Source organism: Mytilus galloprovincialis, chromosome 8 (assembly GCF_965363235.1).
Source record: "Mytilus galloprovincialis chromosome 8, xbMytGall1.hap1.1, whole genome shotgun sequence".
NCBI classification, from domain to species: Eukaryota; Metazoa; Mollusca; class Bivalvia; order Mytilida; family Mytilidae; genus Mytilus; species Mytilus galloprovincialis.
In genome coordinates this window covers 1,000,804-1,018,513 of record NC_134845.1, presented here as the reverse complement: position 1 = coordinate 1,018,513, position 17,710 = coordinate 1,000,804, and the positions used below count along the sequence as shown (strand labels likewise).

The following is a 17,710-nucleotide window of genomic DNA, read 5'->3' as shown; positions in this document are numbered from 1 at the left end:
GCATATGTGCAGGAAATTTGGTTGATAGTATAGGGAATCACTGAAGCATGACTAGCTGGAGGCCCCCTAACAAAAAGTTCTGATCCGCCACTTTTGCAAATAAAATATTATATGTTAAACCTAAAGTAAACCCCACCAAAAAATCCGCCGGTAAAATAGCATTGCCATGCCAAAGAAAGAAAATATGGGGTTTGTTTCCGCCAAAAAAGTAAGAAGAAAAAAAAGATAAAATTTGTACATATTTGGCGGGAAATTAATCGTCATGCAGACTGAGTAGTTTCCCTTTTTAACATTGTACTTTCGTTTTCAACAAACAAGCAAACACCAAAATAAATCAAAGGCAATAAGATAAGTCGACATTTTTCAAACATGACAAAAAGAAAGATGATATATTGTAAAAACATTTAAAAAGGAATACCAGTAAGAGTTGTTACTCTCTGTTTTAATATATTGCCTTTATTGGTAATATTGATTACTTGTTTCGCAAGTCAATGTTTTGTAGTTTCATTTTAGATGTCTATTTCAAAAGGAAAAGCTATTAAGTATTTGCCGTTACAGATTGAATAATTAATTCATGTTGCAGTTGATAAAATGTACAACTTTTATAAAGTTTCTTGTTTAATAGGATCAATCATAACCTGTAAGGTTGAATTAATTACCTAAATTTAGTAAATCTAAATATTGCTTTGACTTTCACTTTTGGTAAAATGTGAATACTGAAACTTTAATCAAACTAACTTTACTGTTAATTAACCTTTTGTAAAGTTTTGAATTATAATGTTATATATAATGTTTTGAGGTCAATCTGGGAACAGTATATGTTAATATATATATGTTCCTGGGTCAATGGAGGTGATGGTGATAATCATATATGTAATTAGGCCTTTTGTTATTGTAATTTTTTCAAACTAATCCTTTTTGGGATTATCTGATGTGTACTCCTCAGAATCATTAAACAAGGCCTATTATAGTCCTATTTAGGGAAAATTTTGCCTACAACCTCACATGGAACCAGCGTCTTTTATACCAATACATAATTGTTAATTGTAATATCTCTAGTTGAGACTGTCTGAGATATTAGACTAAGTACTGTGTTAGGATTGCCAATGAGACACTCTCACAAGCAAAAATGCCTAACTGTAAAATAGGATAGCATATATATATACCACAGGCATGTACATGATGTACATTGCGACACATTTTACTGCACTCACACAGCCTGAACAATACACCCTGCAGGCTGCAGTAAATATCAAAATAAGAAGATTTGGTAGGATTGCCAATGAGACAACTCTCCAGGAATATCCAGATGCTTATTAGTGAAGGATACATTGAGTTAATTTGCAGACACATAAAAAAACCAGAAAAAGATATATATAACATTGGCATTAGAGATAACACACAGAATAAATATAACATTGGCATTAGAGATAACACACAGAATAAATATAACATTGGCATTAGAGATAACACACAGAATAAATATAACATTGGCATTAGAGATAACACACAGAATAAATATAACATTGGCATTAGAGATAACACACAGAATAAATATAACATTGGCATTAGAGATAACACACAGAAAAAATATAACATTGGCATTAGTGATAACACACAGAAAAAATATAACATTGGCATTAGAGATAACACACAGAATAAATATAACATTGGCATTAGAGATAACACACAGAATAAATATAACATTGGCATTAGAGATAACACACAGAATAAATATAACATTGGCATTAGAGATAACACACAGAATAAATATAACATTGGCATTAGAGATAACACACAGAATAAATATAACATTGGCATTAGAGATAACACACAAGGCATTGAATGTGTCCATGGTGTCTGCGCTTCTTTACAAACTATATAGCTATGTTAGGTAATTATACATTATCATTTATCATCTCAATGAGATTGATTTTCTCGCTTGAGCCGGTACGACGAAAGCGAGAAAAACAATCGAGCTGAGAGGACTAATGATAATCTGTTTATCGCTACTTTACCTATGAAGGCGTTGTCAATTTCATTAGCAACGCCATGTGCCTCCTTAGTTTCTAGCGATAATTGTCCATCTCAAGCGAGTAGCATGATATATAAATTATCACAAAAAAAGATCAAAGGAAAAATGCACAAAATAGAGATAACAGTGGTTCCCTCCGTAAAATATCAAGTATTCTTTCGGAATATACAAATATTGTCAAGAATTTCACTAACGGTTGAGTACCAGTCTATAGGTGTCATACCACCAATTAAAAGTCCCTATCTGTTCAACCAAATTTTATAATTTTCACAGCTTTCTAAATATTTGACCTTAAGTTTAACTTCATAGAAACCAGGTATATTCTGAATTGTACATGTATCAGCTTTCTACATGCCAATTTTCAACAGGTGTTTAAAATCATATAAAAAAGAAAAGGTCTTCCGAATAGAGGTACTACTAAAAATAACCCCTGGTTTCTGGAAATCTTAAATTAGTATACTATGGGGTGCATTAATCCTCAATTTTGAATGCAAACTCATAAACAAGTAAATTTTAGCTCAAAATGGTCTTAATATATTTCTCTTTCACCAAAAGTTTCATTTCTGCCAATTTGTTGGTTAGTTTAAGTAAACAATGACATCAAATGCACTATTTTTTGTCCGAGTAGGCCTACTTTCTAAATTTAAGGGCGTAATTGGTGGTATGACACCTCGCTATGTTCAGTTAAAATCTAAACAACAATTTCAAAATAAAAGTTTAATTAATGACAATAGAATTATTTTATTTGAGGTCAAATGAGAATGTTGGTTTGGCAACCAAAAATGTAATATAATTATATGCTCCAAGTACTATTATGTGTTAAAAGTACTGTTAACCAAATTTTTTTCAAAATATGAGCTGCAGATCATGTTATCATGGTTATAATTGATAATATTAACTCTTCCATATTTCAGCTAGAAATAAATAATGGGTGATGTTTTTAGTAAGAAGGAAGGGAAATCTCCAACAAGAAACCCGACACAGATAGCCAGGGACACCAACTTACATACAAATAAAGGTAACAAAGACAATTTGTATTTAACCGATAACATGTTGGATGATGCAAATCAAAGACTAGTTATAGACTTACACTATTCTGAAAGAATGATAAGATTTAAATATAAGTTGAATTGTTTTACATTTTGTAATCACTTGGTATCTTATATCTAACTATACCATAATGTCTTTTTCTTATATTTGAAGGATATATACTATTACTTGTTATTGTTTAGTTGATAAACTAAAATATTGTTTTTGGTTAAAAGTTATCTGACTGAATTGCCAATCATACCATGTCTTCTTAATGCTCCTTATATATTATTTATTTTTTATTACCAGTTTTATCAAAGTCTACACCAGACTTATTTGAGGAACAAAAACCAAGACGGAGAAAGTTTGTAAAGATTGGAAATATCAAAGTTAGCATAATACAGGGAAAGATAGCTGAAGAGAACGTAAGCGTTATCTAAGTTAGAGTAATACAGGAAAGATAGCAGAAGAGAATGTAAGAGTTATCTAACTTGTTGCGCTTCTTTTCTTGTCTGCAATAAATTTGGCAAAGCAAAATATACAACTAAATGATTTTATAGTTACTTTAATATTTTATGAAAGATAACATTGTTCAAATGTTAATTTTATTTTCTTCGTTTTTATTTTACTTAAAATTTATGTTCCAGTACCATGCATTGTTAAATAACTTTACTAATCTCTGATGGTTATTCTGTGAATTATATTTTTGTTGTAGGCAGATGTAATTGTAAATAGTGTGAACAGTGACCTTGACCTTGAAACGGGTCGTGGGTCAAAGGCTTTAGCTGACAGTGGGGGTGATGCAATTCAGAAAGAATGTGAGGAGAACTATCCAGGGGGGATAACTGAGAATGAAGTTGCTGTAACCAATGGTGGAAATCTAAAATGTCGTAAAGTGTATCATGTGACCTTACCTAAATGGGAGGACAACAACAAACAGGTAATAAAACTTAAGATCACAAAAATACTGAACTCCGAGGATAATTCCAAACGGAAAGTCCCTAATCACATGGCCAAATCAAAAGCAACCACACATCAAACGAATGAATAACATCTGTCATATTCCTGACTTGGTACAGGCATTTTCTTATGTAGAAAAATTGTGGATTAAATCTTGTTTTATAACTAGCTAAACCTCTCACTTGTATGACAGTTGCATAATTAAACTCCATAATATTGACAACAATATGTGAACAAAAGGATTTCAAGGTTAAATCAAAATAGGATTCATTTCATGAAATAACTTAATTCAGGGAAAGTAAGTTCTAAAAGGGGAGGGGTCTATGAGGGCTCAAACAAGTAAATTTTGTTATGACTTATATAAATAATATTCCCAATGCTAAAGAAAATAAAATGAATTGATTTTAATTTAACATGAATGTCATGAAAAATGTTTGAAAAAAAGTTGCAAGTTGCTAGAAAAAACCCTGATACAAAACCGTTGTTATAAAATATCAAATTGCCCTATAGATGAAAGATACAGAGAAAGAGAGAAAGACTATTTATTTTGACATCCACAGGTCAAAGGTCAAAGTCACTGTTATTAAAACAATTAAATTGGTTCTGGGATGGAATCACGAAATGAATTTTTACACTTTTATGAAGATGAAAAATTAGCAATAGTAGTCATGTTTATTTCTTCCTCCAAGCTTACGAGTATTTTGAACCCTTGAAATAAATAAATAAAAAATGTTGTCTCAGTGTCTCTCTATAATCAATGTACAATTTGGGCATTTCAATTTAAAGACCATTGCAGGTCATTTAAATATCCAATGGGTTCAAGGGCTGGACAAAGTGCTGCTCAAAGTACAAGTTGAGTATATATGTTTTATAGGCAATAACCACAGCTATGACCAACTGTCTAACTATGGCAGAACAGTATGGAGTTTCTTCCCTTGTTTTTCCTCCCTTTGGATCAGGATACTTGAACTACCCAGATGATATATTGACAGATACCATGCTTCAGTCAGTCGTGGACTTTGAACAGTTATTTCATTCCACTTCTATCGATTCTATTGTTATAGTTTGTCATAGAACACAGAATTCTGTATATAGGGTAGGTTTATGAATCACAATTTTAAACATTTGGCATTTAAGTTTTCACACAATGCATATTTTGGTTTACTGCTTTAAAATCTAAATTGACTGATTCCGGTACTATTTTTTGACAAATATTTTGTATGAAACATTTTCATTTGTATCTATAAGGAATTGTATTGTCTTGAATACTCTTGTAAGGTGTTCTGCTTGCTGGACAATTTGTCCAATGATCAATCAATATGTATAGGATTTAAAGAAAGAAAAATATAAATATATCTTATTTTCAGGCATTTGAAAGGAAAGCAAGGGAATTATCAGGTAAGAAAGACATCCATAAGTTAAGGTTAGAAATACTTATTTCCTTTCACAAATATGGAGAACTTTTAACATATCTATGTTTCCTCAAAGGCAGAGAGATTGAATAGGTTCTGTCTAATAAAAAAAAATTCTAAAACCTTTCAAACCTGACTAATTCTTGTGTAATTTTTAAACAAATTAAAATCTGAGACACTATATGAAAAGTGAGATCTATGTTTTATAAGACAATGAGACAGCAACCCAACAATACAAATAACTCGAAAATCTAGAGGGCAATATACAGTCTTCATTATATAGGTCTTCAACTTTTCTTGGCATTTAAATAATTGGTTTTGAATGTTCCTGATGAAGATCAATCCAGAAAAGAGCTTCAGACTCATGACTATAACATTAAAACATGATTTTTTATACGACCGCTAAAATTTTAATTGGATTGATTTTGGGAGTTGAGGTCCGAACAGTTTAGGAATGAGGGGCCAAAAAGGGGCCCAAATAAGCATTTTTCTTGGTTTTCACACCATAAGGCATAACTTTAGTATAAGTAAATAGAAATCTATGAAATTTAAACACAAGGTTTATGACCATAAAAGGAAGGTTGGGTTTGATTTTGGGAGTTTTGGTCCAAACAGTTTAGGAATAAGGGGCCCAAAGGGTCCAAAATTGAACTTTGTGTGATTTCATCAAAAATTGAATAATTGGGGTTCTTTGATATGCTGAATCTAACTATGTATGTAGATTCTTAATTTTTGGTCCCGTTTTCAAATTGGTCTACATTAAGGTCCAAAGGGTCCAAAATTAAACTTAGTTTGATTTTAACAAAAATTGAATCCTTGGGGTTCTTTGATATGCTGAATTTAAAAATTTACTTAGATTTTTAATTATTGGCCCAGTTTTCAAGTTGGTCCAAATGGGGGTCCAAAATTAAACTTTGTTTGATTTCATCAAAAATTGAATAAATGGGTTCTTTGATATGCCAAATCTAACTGTGTATGTAGATTCTTAATTTTTGGTCCAGTTTTCAAATTGGTCTACATTAAGGTCCAAAGGGTCCAAAATTAAACTAAGTTTGATTTTAACAAAAATTAAATTCTTGGGCTTATTTGATATGCTTTATCTAAACATGTACTTTGATTTTTGATTATGGGCCCAGTTTTCAAGTTGGTCCAAATCAGGATTCCATATCAAGTATTGTGCAATAGCAAGAAATTTTCAATTGCACAGTATTGCACAATAGCAAGAAATATCTAATTGCACAATATTGTGCAATAGCAATTAATTTTCAATTGGAGTTATCTTTCTTTGTATAGAATAGTAGTTGATAATATATGTTGGAAATTTGCCAGACATGACTATGATGTCATTTTCTATTTTTATTTGCCAATAACTTTATGTAAATAATTTCATTGGAAATTTGCCAATATAAAATGTTGCTGATGAAGCTTTTTTAACCGGATTTTTGTGACAAAAATGTCGGTTATTGATTTGGGGATGCTCGGCGGGCGGCCGGGCGGTCGGGCAGTCGGGCAGTCGGGCAGTCGGGCAGCCGGGCGGTCGGGCGGGCGGCAATCAAATGTTGTCCGTGCATTAACTCATGAACCGTTCGGCCAAAGCTTTTAAAATTTTAATATGTTGTTACTGACAACTAAATGAAGGTCAAGTTCAATAATGGCGATTTTGACTTTTACCGTTCAGGAGTTATGGTTCTTGAAAGATTGAAAAATGGAGTTTTCAGTCGTGTCCGTGCATTTACGCATGAACTGTTCTACCAAAGCTTCCCAAATTTTAATATGTTGTTACTGATGACAAAATGGAGGTCAAGTTAAATAATGACGATTTTGACTTTTACTGTTCAGGAGTTATGGTTTTTGAAAGATTGAAAAATGGAGTTTCCAGTCGTGTCCGTGCATTTTATCATGAACCATTCAACCAAAGCTTTTGAAATTTTTATATGTTGTTACTGATGACAAAATAGAGGTCAAGTTCAATAATGACGATTTTGACTTTTACCGTTCAGGCGTTATGGTTCTTGAAAGATTGTAAAATGGTGTTTCCATTCACGTTGTTGCATTTACTCATGAACCATTCAATCTAAGATTTCAAATTTTAATATGTTGATACTGATGACAAAATGGAGGTCAAATTTGATATTGACGATTTTCACTTTCACCATTCATCAGTAATGGTTCTTGTGATATTGCCAGGACACAAATAAATATTAATAAATCCGGTTTGCTGTCGTTGTGACAGCCTCTTGTTTCCTTATCTTATCTAAAATGTTTTTAGATAATGTATGTTGGACATTTGCCAGACATGACTATGGTGTCATTTTCTATTTTTATTTGCCAATAACTTTATGTAAATAACTTCATTGGAAATTTGCCAATATAAAATGTTGCTGATGAAGTTTTTTTTATTGTTTTATACTATAAACAATGTATATTCACTTTTACTACCAACCAATCTTTACCATTCAGTGATAACAAGCACTTTATTTTACATTTTAATATTTTATGATGTATTTAAAAGAGTAGTTATTGTTGCAAACTCCATTAGAAATTTGAATTGATATCAGTTTTGGAAAAAGGGAAACAGGGATGTGAAAAAAAAGGGGGAGGGGGTTAAATTTTTCTCATTTCAGATTTCATAAATAAAAAGAAAATTTCTTCAAACATTTTTTTGAGAGGATTAATATTCAACAGCATAGTGAATTGCTCAAAGGCAAAAAATAATTTTAAGTTCATTAGACCACATTCATTCTGTGTCAGAAACCTATGCTGTGTCAACTATTTAATTTTAGATTTAAATAAGTTTGAAGAAGAAATCTTTAATTGATTTGTAAAATCTTGACATTTGTTTTGTGTAAAAAATCCCATGTAATGTCAAAAATTTGATCACAATCCAAATTCAGAGCTGTATCACGCTTGAATGTTTTGTCCATACTTGCCCCAACTGTTCAGGGTTCGACCTCTGCGGTTGGTCCTTCATCAATAGGCAAAGGATCTACAAAGTTGTAAATGAATTGGGCAAAAGTAAATAAAGATAATCAACAGCATTAGTCCAAATCACTTAAAATCATTTAGATATGTCATGGGACAATCACACCGACAAGGTTCCTGATTAGGGGTAGACATATTCTTTTCCATTAATTGAGTAGGTTGTGGTGGGCGTTGAAATTGTCTTGTTTTTTCAGAGACATACAAAATGTGATCATGAACCTTTAGGGCTAGGGATATAGTGCTCACAGAATTGAGATGCTTGAATATTGAATTTTGTATAGGGAAAAACTTATTTTATATTTAAGGGAGAGTTAAAGTCGTTCTCTAACGTTATACAACTATAAACTGTACAATTGTAGGTGCTGTATCTCAGGGCGGCAGTCATTCCTGTAAATGTGGACATATTAATGTTATAATACAGAAAGGGACTATCACTAAACAAAGGGTAAGATGTAAAAACAAATTCATCACATAATGAACCTTGGCACAAGGATTTATATAGTAAAACTTCTTACTATATAAACCATTGTTGGTATGGACTTTTCCAAGAACTCACAAGTATTTATGATGAATTGGACTGTGTTGGGTTTTTTCAGATTCAATATGTGAATAACCACAAATAATGAAATCCCAGATTGACCTTAAATATTCAACTGCACTTTGTTAAGATTAAATCAAAATCTATTTGCTTCTAGTTGCTCTGTAGCATGTAAATTTTTAAGTTGTTTGTGCTTTTATATAGTCATGCCATAATATGCTCGTTGGATTGCAATGTAACATAACCTTTTCCTTTCCAATAAAATCATATAAGCTGAAGTTGTGGATTCATTATTATTTGTTGGAGACTAATTTTCATGGATTTCAAGGGTAGATGTGAAGCACAAGATTAAATGTTCATTGAATAACAATATTAATTTTCTATAGGATTGCATGCACACCTCGTCAAAATTATGAAATTAAACATCTACAAACTTGCAAGTTTTCATGATCCATGAAAATAAATAAATCCACAGTTACTGACCTTACAGTGCTGTCTCCCTTTGATTTTATTTTCATTACATATATCATATATATTGTTTTCAGTGTGATGTGATGGTTATAACAGCATCTAAAGAATTAAAGTTAAAGTATGGTGCGCTATCTAAGTCAGTTCTAGATGCTGCAGGACCAGACATACAGACTGCTTGTGATAATAACTATCCCTCCGGAGTGGACTATACAGAGGTGGCAGCTACCCGAGCATACAAACTTCATTGTAGATTTGTTTACTTTGGTTCTTTACCTGATTGGAAAAATACCTCAGATAATCCGCAACAGGTTGGTAAAATATCCTTTATAAATCAGGACAAAAGCTGCTGATTTTCCAATAGATTGGTAAAACATAAAACATCTTTGATCTTTGATAAATTTTGCCTATCATGCTATGAAGATGCAACTAATATAATTTCTAATGCAATCTTTTTTCTTTGTTTAAAGTTTTCATAAAAATTCACATCTTAATTTGGTAGCCATTTTGAATTGGTGGAAATCACAATTGCTTGATTAATGTAATACAATCAAAATAAATCATCATCTATCTCAATAGGAATGTATTCAAGTCTGAAGTATAAAAGTTTGAATTTAACCTTTGGTTTGAAATCCTTTGTATCATGTCATAAATACATTGCCAAGATGTTATGGGCCAAAAATCATTCATAGAATTTATGTTTTATCTTAATTTTTTTTACATTTTTAAAGGCTTTCACGTACAATTTTTTGTTGTAATGCATACTTATATGACAGGTATAACAGTACTGGAGTTGAACACTGAGTTGCCTCATCATCAGTTGGAATTTGCAAATATGTGTTGCCAGCTAAACATCATTTGTGATAGTTAAAATTGCCAATTGACTGCCGCAACTCTCTCTTCAACTACAGCAATGTTATTCCTAAAATATAATCTTTCTGTACTCTTTGTTTACTTTGTTTAGTGTATATATACTGTTGATAGAGATGTTGTAAACCCTTATACATACAAAGATGACATTTAGATTTGGTTAATACTTTCTTTAAGTATCCTTGTCAATGAAATTTATTGGGGGTAGTTTTGGATAAATGATAATGACTTCTAAAATATGTAAGATATATTAGAAATTGTTACTCTTTTAAATTGTAGGGTCCAGAATTAAATTATTCAGAGAAGAAGTTAAACAAAGCATTGTTTAATCTTTGTAAGATCTATTTAAACATGATCTGTATTTTAACTTGATTAATTGCATGTTTCAGGTTCTGACAGATTTTATCACTAACTGTCTAGAGAAGGCACATAGCCATGACGCCAAGTATTTAGCCTTTCCCACCCTCGGGACAGGAGCTCTAAAGTACCCCCCTGATGTGATGGCTAAGACTATGGAGAGTTGTATCAGAAAGTTTGATCTGAAGCATGGTGACACAAAGTTACAACACATCTATATTGTTGTCTTTGATAGGAGTAAAGACTGTATGGTGGTGGAAAATGTAAGTATATATGCATAATTAAAAGAAGTAAAGTCTGTATGGTTGTTGAAAATGTAAGTGCAATTAAATTAACCCTGTCTGTGGCCCCATGTTAGTGTCCTTGAATCAAGTATGGAAGGTCAATGATTCCATGATGGACTGGATAAAGCCAAAGAATGGAAAGTTTGTTATTGCTGCATCTCCCCTAAGAATTCAGTATTTGCAACTATTTTATGTGTAATTGACATTTCCTTTATATTAATTACTCAATGCTATCCATTTACACATTTGCTGATCCAGAAAAATAAGTCAACATTAGGAATGATACTGGTAAACAGTCTTAGCATTTAACATTTTTGTAGCTCCATATGGGAGGGATCAAAATCCCTCACTTTGGCAGATTCCATACTTTAATCATGTCAGTCATTTCTTTCAATTAATTTTATCAAAATTTCCATGAATTTATTTCTTCTCATGATAAAAAAAAAAATATTCTTTAAAAAATAAAATTGAGGAATGGGGAATGTGTCAAAGAGACAACAACCCATAAAAAAACAGTAAACAGCTGAATTCTGCTCATGGGTCTTTGATGGGACAACACAGTGAGGGAATACCACACCCAGCTTCAAGCTTTAGCTGGCCCCTGGAAAAAAAGTTCAAAGTTCATACAATTTGAATAAGATATGCATTTTTATTCAGGAATTAAGCTTACTGTTTTGACTTTTTCTGCTTGAAGTATCAAAATTTGATTTTACTTTCTATTAATGTACTATTTTTCTCATATAGGCTTTGCTAAAGGAATTTCAAGTATCAAGAGGTGAGATTAAAATCTAAAAGATTTATAATCATTATAAAAAGAAGGAGATGTGGTATGATTGCCAATCAGACAACTATCCACCAATGGTCAAAATAAAGTGGATGCAAGCAATTAAAGGCAACTATATGGCCTTCAACAATGAGAAAAACCCATACCATGTTTGAGGTAGTGTGAGGGATAAGTACAGAATCACACGAAAAAAAGAATTAATAGAGTTGGTGATATAAGCCTCAAGTGAAGAATTGTCTCTCAATTCCCTTTGAAATTTAGACAATGTTAAAGACTAATTTAAAAACAATCAAAATCTCATATTTTGAGTAACAAGTTGAACATAATTAACATATTAGGAATAAAAAAAACACAAGGAAGAATGAAAGTTTCAACTATTTGTTGAAGTTGTCAGTTCAAGTTTCCAGAATACTTTCATCAAAAACACTACAGAAATAAGTTTTAAAAGCCAGTTGACAAAAAACATTTGGGGCCAATAAAGAGAGTATGGTAAGGGAAACTTTTTTATAATTCAATAAATAGATTGAATTATCGTTACTTATTAGTTTGAATTATGCAATTTTCAATTATTATGATTTTTGTCCTAATCTCATTAATTTTAACCATCATTTTAGGTCTGACATTAAAGATGCCATCAGCCCCACCCCCTACAGTCGAGCCATCTGCCCCACCCGAGTCCCCAGCTCCAGGAACACCAGCTTTCTTTCTGTGGATGTACCAGTACCAGGACAAGCCTCCTAGTTACTGGTCCATATTTGGTCCAGCCAAGTCCCTGAAGGAATGGAACTCACAGACCAAGAGAGAACGTTATAAACTAGTTAAAGTGACTAGACAGATAGAAACAGCTGTCAGTAAAATTGTGGAAGAGACATGGATACCGAAATTCGTTGGAAAAGGTCGTGATGGTGCTGGCTTGGAAGACTTGAATTATACGAACATTCAAGTGACAAAAGTTGAAAGGATTGAAAATACAGAACTGTTTGAAAAGTATGTTCAGATGAGAGGAAAACTATTCCATAAAGCTGGAGTACTAGAAACACCTTTTGGTCAGTTAGGAGATCTTCCTAGTGGGGTTAAAAAAAGGAGAATTTTTACCACTGGAAAAGCTGATAAGAATGTTTTTACCGATGTTTACCCTGAGATAAATGAGCACTATCTATTCCATGGTACCCAGGAAGATAGGATTTCAACGATCGCCACACAAGGATTTGACATCAGACTGACGGACAAGGCCATGTTTGGAGCAGCCGTCTACGCATCAGAAAGCTCAACAAAGGCAGATCAGTATGCAGGTATAATGTAATCTAAATTCTTTAGGTGAAATGGAAATTTATTTTGTATATATAATTCCAGTCCTTATTGTCCCCCGCACAACGCTTTGCAGGGAAAAATATAAACACTGGTCATTTAATCATCCATCCTGTCTTGTTAGTGCCATTCAATTATTTTTAAAAGTGTTATGTCGCTTCGAAATATTAGTTATATTGAAAATATAATTGTTAGCTATAATGCTCTTATGATTGCAGTTATTGCCACAATTTTATGACACTTTCAAAAAATAAGTGATTATCAGATATCTTTAACTATAATTATGCCCCTTTAAAATGTGACTATTTACATTGGAAATTACTTTGATTTTGCTAAGAAGCATTTATTTGTCTAAGACAGTTTTAAAGAAAAAGAAAAAAGTATATTTTTTAGTTATTGCTTTTGATCCATGGATAGATAAAATATGTGCAACACAATGAGGACATTGGAACTTTGTTCTTTTAATTTGACAACCTTTATCAGGGAAAATACATAAATAAATTCATAATAGATACCAGGACTAAATTTTGTATATACGCCAGATGCGCGTTTCGTCTAAACAAGACTCATCAGTGACGCTCGAATCCAAAAAGGTTAATAGTCTGTTACTATAACAATTGAATAGAATAACAAAAAATATTTTATTTATATTAAACTTTAAATTTTCTTGAAACACTTCAAAACAAACTGTATATATTATAAAATGCATATATTTAAATCTGTTCTGTTATATAATATTGTCACTTGCTACGGTTTCATTGAAATGTAACAATTACAAAAAAAGTTAAAGTTACATTGGAGACTAATTACTGGAATAAAGGGTTGGGAAAGGAACTGATTAATTACCAAACTAATTCAATGTAACTGTAGCCAGTGTCTATAATACATGTACTTGTATCCATAACTGTTTAACATGGTAAGGGAAGATCCAGGGTTCAAGTAAAGGGGGGTTATATTGTCTGTAATGGTAAAATAGTGTTCTCTACAGAGCCATGCATTTTTTGTATGTTGATGATTTTATTTCAATAACTGTTGTATTATCTGTAAAACAGTGGGAAGAGGAGGGAACGTTAAATGTTTTCTTTATAGTACATGTATGTAAAGGTTATAAAACATTTTGTTAATTGTTTAATATACATATAGTCAGGTAGTCTCTGTTGATAATTAATGGTATCTTTACTATAAAGTTGGACTATCTTTTATCATTTTATTTTGTAGATAAAAAAAGTGAAAGGGACAAAGCTAAGCCAAAGAAGATGATTCTGTTGAGAATGGCTCTTGGAGAAATCTTTGTGACTGAAACAGAGAAGAAGTTTGCCCGTCCCCCATGTAAATCTTGTGAGAAAGACAAATGTACTGATCCTTCCCATAATTCCTCAGGACACGGATCATATGACTCAGTTGTTGTTGATGGGTTGTGGAATTTCCGTGAGTTTCTTGCTTTTGATGCAGCACAGTGTTATCCAGAGTATGTGATTACTTATCAGCGAGTATAATGACAGTATATATGTGATAAATCTAAATGTGTCATTATTATATAAATGTGATTATTTATAATTTAGCTTTATTGGATGTTTTTTTAATAATATTATTTCAGTTTGAAATAATGATATCTTTTTCCACCATTCTGCCTGTGGTGAATGTCCCTGTGTTTGGCTAAAGTTTTTGGTCAAGGTAGTTTTTGGTGAAGTTGAAGTCACATCAGTTTGAAATTTAGTACACATGTTCCCTATGATATGATCTTTCTAATTGTAATTCCAAATTAAGTTTTGACCCCAATTTCACGGTCCATTGAACATGGAAAATGATAGTGCGAGTGGGGCATCCGTGTACTATGGACACATTCTTATTCTGTTTTTTCTCAAATACCTCACATTTTAACACAGTGACAGGCCCTTTATTCATTAGAAAAAAACATGAAAATGTGGAGTTGCTTGAGAAAACCATTTGGCTCTTTTACCAATTTTGTAAATAAAAGGGCATTTCCATCCATGGCTATATTCACTTTTGGAATAACCCATGTTATTTTATATTAACTAATTACAGCACCCATTTTTATTGTGTTACATTATCAAGTGTTCTTATCAATGTCTACTTAAGTCTATATTTATATTGAGATTACATTGGAATGTTTTGTTTTTGTATTTGTAAATTGTGTTCTTGAATATTTGCAGCATCTAAAGGTATATCCTATATCACAAGTCGTAGAGCAGGACAACTCAAATGATTGATGAAGGTGCTTAACTTAAATGTGTGTGTTTATTTTTATTATCTTTTCATTCCATGCATATGCATATGTATATAAATTTAAATGACATTGTCCATTATATGTGATAGTCTTAACAAGTCCAACAATGGATGAATTTTTTACAACTTTTCTTTTGAACTAATTTTTTAAGTTCTATATATTTCTTCCTAAACAGTGAGAATTAGTTATATCGTTTCTCACAGTGTGAAGGTGTCAGAAACACCAATTTGTGAACAGATTGTGTGATAAGGTCAGTTAAAGGAAAACCACTTATGATAAGCCAGTGATATGTGGTATGCTGCTTTGTATTAGCATTGACACATGTCATTCTAGTTGAGATTATTTGATTTTGCCCCCTAAGTCATTGTCTATTGACTTTGAAAACGGTTGCATGGTTGACAAATTAAAGTATTGCTATTTACATTTCATCCTTTGCTTTTTACTCTTGGAAAAACTTTTGTGACAGACGAAACATGTCTCTCTGTCAATAGTTTATTTGAAACACTTTTTCTTATATCTGTTGTTGTGATCAATCTATACTTCAAGGTCAAATGACTCAGGCAAAGTTTTTATGCAAATTTAGTTTCTCATGTAAATTTTGCATGCAGATGGTATTTAGTGAGGGATGACCAATCAATACCATGTATTTCATGTTTCTTCAGGATGACTTATGTCAGTTATGACACTGAAGGATTATTTTTGTATTTAAACTGGAAAGTTGTTCATTCATGTGAACCTAAATAATTTTTATACGACGTTGTCATAGATTTATATTATATCATTTATATTATAGACTGAATGATTTGTGGCATTATAACTTGATTGTGAGATGCATAAATATAGTTTATTTGATCAGTTGAATAAGGGGTCAACCTTTGAAATCTATTTTTTCTTAGATATTGATGTTTTGAAAACTATACTACCTGCATGATAATTTTTTATGTACAGATACCATAACACAAATGTACAGTGGTCTGCTCTTTGCTCGGGTTGTTGTCTCTTTCACATATTTCCCATTTCCATTCTCAATTTTATTTCCAATTTTTACTGATGGTCTGGAACATGCAAAAAATATTTGTCTTTGAATAATAAACGACAATCAATCAATCAACCAACACATACCTCTGTGGTTGAAGGGGTTCTCTAAAACATTTCAAGTTATGTTTCAAAAATCTCAATGATAATTTTAAGGTATGTTTTCAATTTTGTTGAATAATCTGCATGAATATATGAGTAATAATCAGTTGAATATATGTAATTGAGTAAATATAAATATGTAATGTGTCAAAGTTTTCAGGTTAATTATATGTTATTTTTATTTTCATAAATATTTTGTTACCAAGCATGATGGAAATGATAACTGTGATATTTAATAATGTCTTACAATTGTTAAGAAACAATAAATTTGCATCATAGATACTGAGTACTCTTTTCTCTAAAAGAAGGAATATGATTGGTTAATTGAATTCAGTAGAGTAACAACTTGAACAAAATTTAGGTTAAATTATCAGATTTGTAAACATTGGTTCATTACTGTTTCTCTTTTATATATATATAAGATTGGATCGTTGGTTTACTTGTTTGAATGGTTTGACACTAGTCATTTTGGGGCCCTTTATAGCTTGCTGTTCAGTGTGAGCCAAGGCTCTATGTTGACCTATAATGGTTTACGATTATATATTGCATGCCATCAATCAAAATGACTGACATGGTTCAGTAAATTTAATGACTATATTGCACAAACCAGTATATAAGTCATAATTAGTTATCTGTCGTTGGTTCATGTCACTCTGTCATATTTATTTCGTAAATTGTTTTGTTATAAATTAGGCAGATAGTTTTTCCATTCAATTGTTTCAAATTTTTCATATTGAGTCCTTTTATAGACAATAATAGGGTACGGTCGTTTCTCACTGTTTAAGGCAGTTCTGTTGATTATAGTTTCTTACATACGATTCATTTGAACTTTGGGTGATAGATGTATTATTTGCAATCATACCGCATCTCCTTATTTTTATAAAAAAAAAAGGAGATGTGGCATGATTGCACATGAGTCAACTCTTTACAAGAGACCAAATGACACAGACATTAACAAATATAGGTCACAACACAACCTTCAATAATGAGCAAAGCCCTTGTCACATATTCAGCTTTAAAAGATTATGAAATAAAAAATGAAATTTGATTTGAACGAAAAACAAATACTAGTATGTAACACATCAACAAATGACAACATCTGAATTACAAGACAGACACAAACATACATAATGTGACAGGGTTGAAACATGTTTGAGGGATCCCAACCACCTCCTAACCTGGGACAGTGGTATAACAGTACAACATAAGAACGAAATATACAATTCAGTTGAAAAAGGCTTAACTCATCAGATGGATACAAATAGAAATACATAACATAAACACAGATTGAACATGGA

At 31.7% G+C, this 17,710-nt stretch overlaps 1 protein-coding gene across 2 annotated transcripts; it reads left to right on the top strand.

Moving 5' to 3' along the window:
- The first annotated feature begins 292 nt into the window (after positions 1-292).
- Positions 293-16,694, top strand: LOC143084824 (uncharacterized). 2 transcript variants are annotated; one of them, XM_076260887.1, is made up of 12 exons: positions 293-420; positions 2,950-3,053; positions 3,374-3,489; positions 3,780-4,004; positions 4,899-5,120; positions 5,392-5,422; positions 8,778-8,863; positions 9,502-9,735; positions 10,684-10,914; positions 11,680-11,710; positions 12,334-13,011; positions 14,246-16,694. In XM_076260887.1, exons 2-12 carry the CDS (start codon positions 2,963-2,965, stop codon positions 14,521-14,523), a joined length of 2,223 nt encoding a protein of 740 aa, XP_076117002.1. In that variant the 5' UTR covers positions 293-420; positions 2,950-2,962; the 3' UTR covers positions 14,524-16,694. The 2 variants fall into 2 exon arrangements, with proteins under 2 accessions (XP_076117002.1, XP_076117003.1); XM_076260888.1 differs by lacking the exon at positions 293-420 and adding an exon at positions 444-462.
- The last annotated feature ends 1,016 nt before the right edge of the window (positions 16,695-17,710 follow it).

Bases quoted from the DNA above. Each gene is read 5' to 3' on its own strand.
- LOC143084824 (XM_076260887.1), top strand. From the start codon at position 2,963: ATGGGTGATGTTTTTAGTAAGAAGGAAGGGAAATCTCCAACAAGAAAC. The intron at 3,490-3,779 runs GTAAGCGTTATC...TTTTTGTTGTAG, and splicing joins GAAAGATAGCTGAAGAGAAC to GCAGATGTAATTGTAAATAG. The intron at 5,423-8,777 runs GTAAGAAAGACA...GTACAATTGTAG, and splicing joins GAAAGCAAGGGAATTATCAG to GTGCTGTATCTCAGGGCGGC.